A 7,921-nucleotide genomic window follows, 5' to 3' on the forward strand; every position below is an offset into this window, starting at 1 on the left:
ACTAGATCAAGACTGAGCTGTGACACATCCACCCCCACAGGCTCAGACTCCGGCTAGCTGCAGGGGTTGTTTCTACGGCGTGGCTGCGGTCTGACTTTTCTGGACCGCTCTTCCCAGGGGCTAAAGGTCCCGAAGCTTCTGCACATGTGCCGGATTCTCGACATACGTACAGTCTCAGCTCTACTAGTAGAGAGTAGGCTACTCTGGCGAATGGTGCTCTTTTAATAAAGTCTTATGTAGCTAAATTTGAACAATGGGAAAGTAATTCTGCTTTGAAAGTTGATAAACTTGTAACCTCACTTTTGAGAAAATGGCCTTTGAATATTTCCGTACCTACTGGAGAGCTCTTCTTTGTCTACACCCATTCAGCATCGTTCACACCTTCTTAAGCTTTAGCACCACCCATCTCCTTAACCTCTCTAGGCTAGGGGGCGGTATTTTCACGTCCGAATGAAAAGCGTGCCCAAAGTAAACTGCCTGCTACTCAGGCCCAGAAGCTAGGATATGCATATTAATATTAGTAGATTTGGATAGAAAACACTCTGAAGTTTCTAAAACTGTTTGAATGATGTCTGTGAGTATAACAGAAGTTATTTGCAGGTGAAACCCAGAGGACAACCCAACCAGGATTTTTCTTTTGAGATCACTCTCTTTTCAATGGGTTTTCAATGGGAATCTAGAATTCTAAGGCAGTTGCTTGCAGTTCCTATCGCTTCCACTGGATGTCAACAGTCTTTAGAAATTGGTTGATGTTTTCCCTTTGAGAAATGAAGAAGTAGCCCTGTTCAGAATGAGGGTCGAGTGAAGTGTACTGTTGTGGTTGAGGCGCGTGACCTGAAAGCTCGCTCCACTTTGTTTTTATCCGCTATTGAACGCAGTTTATCCCGTCTTCAATTTTATTGATTATTTACGTAAAAAAATACCTAAAGTTGTATTAGGAAATTTGTTTGAAATGTTTGGACAAAGATTACAGGTAACTTCTTAGATATTTTGTAGTCATGTTGCGCGAGTTGGAACCGGTGCTTTTCTGGATCAAACGCGCCAAATAAATGGACATTTTGGAGATATAACAACGGAATTAATTGAACAAAAGGACCATTTGTGATGTTTATGGGACATATTGGAGTGCCAACAAAAGAAGATCTTCAAAGGTAAGGCATGAGTTACATCGTTATTTCTGAGTTTTGTGTTGCGCCTGGCGGGATGAAATACGATTGTCTGTGTTTGTTTGATGTGGTGCTATCCTCAGATAATAGTATGGTTTGCTTTCGGCAGTAAAGCCTTTTTGAAATCTGACACAGCGGCTGGATTAACAAGAAGTGTATCTTTAATCATATGTATAACACTTGTATCTTTCATCAATGTTTATGATGAGTATTTCTGTCATTTGATTTGGCTCTCTGCAATTTCACCGGATGTTATTTGAGACAATGCATTACTGAACATAACGCGCCAATTTAAACTGAGGTTTTTGGACATAAAGAGGGACTTGTTGAACAAAACAAACATAGAGTCCTGTGAGTGCCACCAGATGAAGATCATCAAAGGTTAGTGATTAATTTAATCGCTATTTCTGCCCTCTCCTTGGCAGGAAAATGTCTGTATGTTTTTTTGTGGCTAGGCGCTGTCCTAACGTAATCGCATGATGTGCTTTCGCCGTAAAGCCTTTTTGAAATCGGAGACTGTGGTTGGATTAACAAGAAGTGTATCTTTAAAATTGTGTATAATACTTGTATGTTTTAATTATGAGATGTTTTAATTATGAGATTTCTGTTGTTTGAATTTGGCGCCCTGCAAATTCACTGGCTGTTGTCGAGCCCAGAGAGGTTGATCTGAGCGTTCTGTCCTAACAACAGCAACAGTCAAGCACCCAAGCTAACTGGCTAACATTGGCTAGCCTGTTAGCTATTTCCAGACACAAATGAGAGAACAGCTCACTGACCAATTTACTTGCCCTAGCAGAGCTGGTTAGGCTGTTTTTATGCTATCCAGGGCGTGGTTGACAGCGACTGTGCTGCTGGCAACAATTTATGCTTTTTTGCCAACATTTACTGACATCAGCCAGATTCAACGGGTGTTGAGCGTTCATAAATGTATCAGTTATTTTGCGCTCAGAGTAGATAGCCAGAACGAATTTACCTGCCACGTCTATCAACAGTTGTCACAGTGACATTCTATTGAAATAATTACTTGCATTGTGGAGTCTTTTGTTAAGACATGTAGCTAGCTAGCTAGCTAGGTAAACAATGAACCATAATCCCAACTCGTGACATTACTACCCTGCATGAATCTGCAGGTAGCTAACCAACAAGGTTCAATGTTAGCTAGCTAACATTAGGCTATAATTAGCAAAGCAAATGGTTCTGAGTTACGAATAATAAGATCATACACTTAACGTTGGCTAGCAAGCTAACAGTACATTAACTTGAAATGAAAACAACCTTCTGTCAAACGTTAGAAACGTGTAATATCTGAAAATGTAGCTAGCTAGACTGTCTTACTCATGCTCTGAAATCGGAGTAGATAGCCAGAGTGAATTTACCAGCTACGTCTATCAACAGTTGTCGCAGTGACATTCTATATAAAAAGTTACTTGCCTTATGGAGTCTTTTTTAAAGACATGTAGCTAGCTAGTTAGGTAAACAATGAACCATAATCCCAACTCATGACGTTACTACCCTGCATGAATCTGCAAATAACTAACCAACCAGGTTCAATATTAGCTAGATAACATTAGGCTATAACTAGCAAAGCAAATGGCTTTGATATACGAGTAATAAGATCATACACATAACGTTAGCTAGCGAGCCAGCCAACTAACGTTAGCTAACTAGCTAACAGTACATTAACTTGAAATGAAAATGACTTTCTGTCAAAATTAAAAACGTGTAATAACTGAAAATGTAGTTAGTTAGACTATCTTACCCATATACAGTTAGGCAAAAAAGTATTTAGTCAGCCACCAATTGTGCAAGTCCTCCCACTTAAAAAGATGAGAGAGGCCTGTAATTTTCATCATAGGTACACTTCAACTATGACAGACAAAATGAGTGAAAAAAAATTAACAGTGTGTGAAAACCTTGTGAAGACTTACAGAAAACGTTTGACCTCTGTCATTGCCAACAAAGGGTATATAACAAAGTATTGAGATAAACTTTTGTTATTGACCAAATACTTATTTTCCACCATAATTTGCAAATAAATTCATAAAAAATCCTACAATGTGATTTTCTGGATTTTTTTTCTAATTTTGTCTGTCATAGTTGAAGTGTACCTATGATGAAAATTACAGGCATCTCTTATCTTTTTAAGTGGGAGAACTTGCACAATTGCTGGCTGACTAAATACTTTTTTGCCCCACTGTACATTGTGGATGGACGCTTCTCCCTGTCACGGATGCCATGGTTGCCCTTAGTTTGAAGATGTAATCCGGAGACAGGTGTTTTCTCCATCTCCTTAGGTATCATACTCTAATTACCCTGTTTTCAAAACTCGGACCTCCAGAAAGTGGAGAGCCACACTTTTGCATTTCTACTACGTGATAAAATTTTTAAAAACAGGTGTTAAACTTGGATTAGCTATACATACTGACCAGCTCAGGCAGAAGTGGGCTATATGGCAGACCAATCCGAACTCATCTCTCGGCATGTCCAGCCCACTCGTTATCTCAGCCAATCATGGCTAGCGGGAAGGTTGCTCACTTTTTCTGTGGCTAAACCAACTAGGCTCATAATTTAACAATTGTATTAATATTTACTGATGGCATACAAGAGCTGGCATTTTACTCTCATGTGGCCTTAACTCAACAGTGCTTGCCACTAGGCAAAATATGTGCTTTGAAACAAAACACAGGTAGGCTACAGTTTGTTAACACGATCTGCTCTGAAATTCGCTCACTGTACATAATTCGAAACAACACTGTACATAACAAAGAAGATCTAAATGCATATTCCCATGAAACTAATTGAGATCAAATGGTTTGCATGCAGATGCTGCATGAATGTTTCACCTGTAAAACTTTAAGAATTATCTTTCACGATTGACAGTGAGAAATGTGTGAGGGGGTGACCACAAAAAAAATGTGTGCGTAAAGTTAAAGTAAAAATAAACACAGAACATGATACAGATCTTTACTGGAGCGGGACGGGGGCAGAACGCGGCGGTTACCTACTGATATGCAGCCTCGGCCTTGTTTCTATGGAATCTTGCTGAAAGGTTGCCAGTAATGGGCAAGCAACGTAAACAGAAATGGTACCGTATATCTGTCTTTAAACTATGGGCACCTTCGATAGATAACTAGCAGAAATAGTTTGGTGCTTCTGTTTTTCATCACTGGTTATTTGGACAAATCACGAATTCGCAGCTGTTCGCGTCACTCAAATTTCGGAAGCGGAGGGGACATTCGGTCCATGGACTGGCCCGTAACTTTGAAACGGAGAGGGTGGAGCTCAAACGTAATACTTGTTACTGCATTCATTTTGTTACGCACTTCTACAATGTATCAACAATAGGCTACATTATGCATCGCGATTCTTGACGTAGGCGCTTCATCATGTGACCTGATTTACCGATATGCTACTAAAGTTCTGTAGTTCTCATGGACTTCTCGTGAATTTAGTCTAATGTAGTAGGCATTAAACAGTAAACGGTTTTTAAATCAAAATTCTTAAATCAACAATCATAAGACGCAACATGGCTTTTGCCATTCCTATGGTTATAGTTACACTGTTTTGGGGATTTGTTGGAGGGGTGGTACCATGGTTTATTCCGAAGGGACCAAACAGAGGGTGAGTATTGCGGGACAGAATTCATTTTCTACTGTGCAGGAAATGTGAAAGAGATGAGAATGAAAAATAATCCTGGCTGTCGGATTTTGTTTATCGATATTATATCACAAAAAGTTAATGAAATGTATAAGCAAATTACGTTTTTGTTATGGCCCACTCTTTGATGGTGTGGCTTTTAAACTTTAGAAAAATAACATGTTTATTCCATTGCATTACTGTATGAATAGCCATATCTGCTTCTCACAGGGTCGTCATTACCATGCTAGTATTGACTGCAGTTTGCTGTTACTTGTTGTAAGTATCACGATTTTTGTTTTATTCCTTGTGAAATGTATAGATGTTTTGCTATACAGCACAGGCTTCATTCAACTTGTTTGCGCTTTTTTTTAATCGACAGAGCAGTGTAGTCACGCGCGTCAGCCAGGCTAGTGACCTCTGAGCTAGCTAGTGACAGGCAAACACACATACCTACTTATTAACAACATTTAAGGAAGTTTATTTTAAAATAAATTATTCATAAATATTATCCTGCCAACCACTAGAAGTAAAAAAAATATATATAAAAAAAACATGCATTCAAATTGTACTTTTTGTAATGACTATCCAGAAACAGTGTTGCATCTTTTTTGGCATTGTATTCATTTTTTTACCCTTTATTTAACTAGGCAAGTCAGTTAAGAACAAATTCTTATTTTCAATGACGGCCTAGGAACAGTGGGTTAACTGCCTGTTCAGGGACAGAACGACAGATTTGTACCTTGTCAGCTCGGGGGTTTGAACTTGCAACCTTCCAGTTACTAGTCCAACACCATAACCACTAGGCTACCCTGTGGCAATACATCAGTAGATTTATAATTGTACACATTTATGAAGATTTTACACTATTATGGAGAGATGTACTGCTTGTATTCTTTACTTATGATAGAAATAAGTTGAAACAATTTTATGTAATTAATTTCATTATTCTTTTGGCCAAATTTCATATTCACAAATGTAATTTACAAACAAAACACCACATTTTCTTACCTTGCAAAAATAAATTGAACTATATTTTAAGACAATGAAATACTCTGCCAACAAAAAAAGCTGTTGTGATGAAGGAATGTGATATTGTACCCCCTAATCCCGCCCCTAGCCCAAATGTCCTTTGTATATTCTTTATATATACTTGTGTTCCTCATGTACTTTTTGTATTGATTTGTTGTTAATAAAAATATATATTAAAAAAATTAAAAACATTGTGACATCCATGCATATTGTTCCACCGGTAGGGGGCAGTAAATACAAGGCATCGTGTGCATTTATTGGTTCCTTAGCTCTGCCAAGAATGTGAAAGAAACAGAATACCCTTTTGTATTTAAGTGTGTGAGAAACCAGTGTGATTCACACGAGGATCAAATTGGTGAACTTTGACCTGAAAAACTGGGAGAAGTTGCAAGGAGCTCAATAAGCCACGTCTTTGTTACAAATCCACTGTCTTTAATTGGGGCTCTGTTCAAGTATTTATGAATCTTCTGTTCACTTTGTCTATTTTGCCTGTATTCACATTTTACAGATAGCACCACTTAAAGGGGCAATCTGTAGTTCAAACTATTTACAAAGCGGTCAGTCCACCACTGTTTCTGTAAACAGCTGAGGGACAGGGCTAGAGAAATGTAACCACGCTCAAATTAATAGACAGCTATGGATACAAGATATAACAAGTGTCGTTTTAATCATGTTTTGAGGCTATAAATTGTTTGTTTACAATTACATTGTTTTCAAACAACAGAGGAAAACAAGCTTATTTTGGGTTCTGGGTTAGAAAGTTAAACAAAGCTCGTGAGGCAATTCTAAGTTATATTCTTCAAGAATCAATGGCTATATATCATCAATTTAAAAGTGGGAAAAAAGGATTGCAGATTCTCCCTTCAAACTATGTTGCCTAATGAAACCACTCTTGCCAGTTATCAGTGTTTAATGGATAAGGTATAGGTCTCTGTGCTTCAGAACAAATACCAGAGAGTGGGCTATTAGTTGCTGCCAAATATGACAGCTGGCCTGATTATAGCACAGTCAGATCCATCCAGGCGGACCCAGGAAACAGTCAAAACAAACAGCAAACAGTTACTTGGATTGTCTGCTGCATCTATTTACATAGCGACTCTTTTTGATAAATATTGAGCTTGTGGAGCAGCCTATGCCTGTGTGTTACTGAGCCGTTGTGTTAATGAACCAGCTGACGACTGTAGTTGGCCACAACATTGAAAGCAAATGTACAAAACAAGCACAGTGCATTGTCTCCTCAGTAAAATGTTGGGAATTCATGATGGAGAGAGGTTTGCTGAACAACTCCTTCTTTGTTCTCATTAAACTGTATTTCATTGATCACTCCACAGTACATACTGTTATTGTACGATGCATAATTTCTTCTTTTTTTTTTACATCATTGGATCTAAAAAACAAAACAATCCACATTCTGGCTTTGTTCAAATTAAAGATGAATTCAACACAAAGATGATAAGAGTGCTTGAAGCAGATGAGGAGAGTGCACAATGAATATGATAATTGAAAGGCTATCATAATGGTTTTTTTTCTCGTCCCTGTTCTTTCACAGCTGGTTGATAGCCATTCTCTCCCAGCTGAATCCACTGTTTGGACCTGCTTTGAGTAATGACACTATTTGGTATCTGCAATTCCACTGGCGCTGACTCTGCCCTCAATGACTGTGAAAGGCCCAGGAGGACCAAGGACAAAGGCATCATAAACCTGTCCATTTAGCTTTTTTAACTTTATATCTGACTCTTGGTTTACCTAAGATAATGGTAATAAATATACTGAAATAGCTTGCAAGATGGAATTCATGATAGCCTGTAAAACGGTCACCAACATCTAGGGAAGCTATATCTATGTAGGAATTTGAAAATGAGGGGGCAAGTGGTTGAGATACACAAAGCACATTGAGTGAAAGTGATTGTTTTATTTCTTACTGCTGAGTAATAGCCTCTTCTATTGATAGTGGGGGGGCTGGCGGATCTAAGTCCTCCAGACTTTCCCACAAGGCCCTGAGCTCAGACCCTCCCACCAATGAAATCCTTGGCTTTGTTTATATGTATTTTATTAACCACACAGTTACTAAGTGTTTTAGGTTAAAT

At 38.4% G+C, this 7,921-nt stretch overlaps 1 protein-coding gene across 1 annotated transcript; it reads left to right on the plus strand.

Moving 5' to 3' along the window:
* The first annotated feature begins 4,416 nt into the window (after nt 1-4,416).
* LOC110533334 (V-type proton ATPase subunit e 1) lies at nt 4,417-7,619 on the plus strand. The gene is made up of 3 exons (XM_021617446.3): nt 4,417-4,787; nt 5,034-5,081; nt 7,384-7,619. The coding sequence occupies exons 1-3, from the start codon at nt 4,693-4,695 to the stop codon at nt 7,475-7,477; spliced, it is 237 nt and encodes a 78-aa protein (XP_021473121.1). The 5' UTR covers nt 4,417-4,692; the 3' UTR covers nt 7,478-7,619.
* The last annotated feature ends 302 nt before the right edge of the window (nt 7,620-7,921 follow it).

This window comes from Oncorhynchus mykiss, chromosome 10 (genome assembly GCF_057628025.1).
Source record: "Oncorhynchus mykiss isolate SJ-2025 chromosome 10, ASM5762802v1, whole genome shotgun sequence".
Classification (NCBI taxonomy): Eukaryota; Metazoa; Chordata; class Actinopteri; order Salmoniformes; family Salmonidae; genus Oncorhynchus; species Oncorhynchus mykiss.

Coding starts and splice junctions, on each gene's coding strand:
- LOC110533334 (XM_021617446.3), top strand. CDS start 4,693: ATGGCTTTTGCCATTCCTATGGTTATAGTTACACTGTTTTGGGGATTT. Junction 4,788..5,033: donor CCGAAGGGACCAAACAGAGG/GTGAGTATTGCG, acceptor TGCTTCTCACAG/GGTCGTCATTACCATGCTAG. Junction 5,082..7,383: donor GCAGTTTGCTGTTACTTGTT/GTAAGTATCACG, acceptor GTTCTTTCACAG/CTGGTTGATAGCCATTCTCT.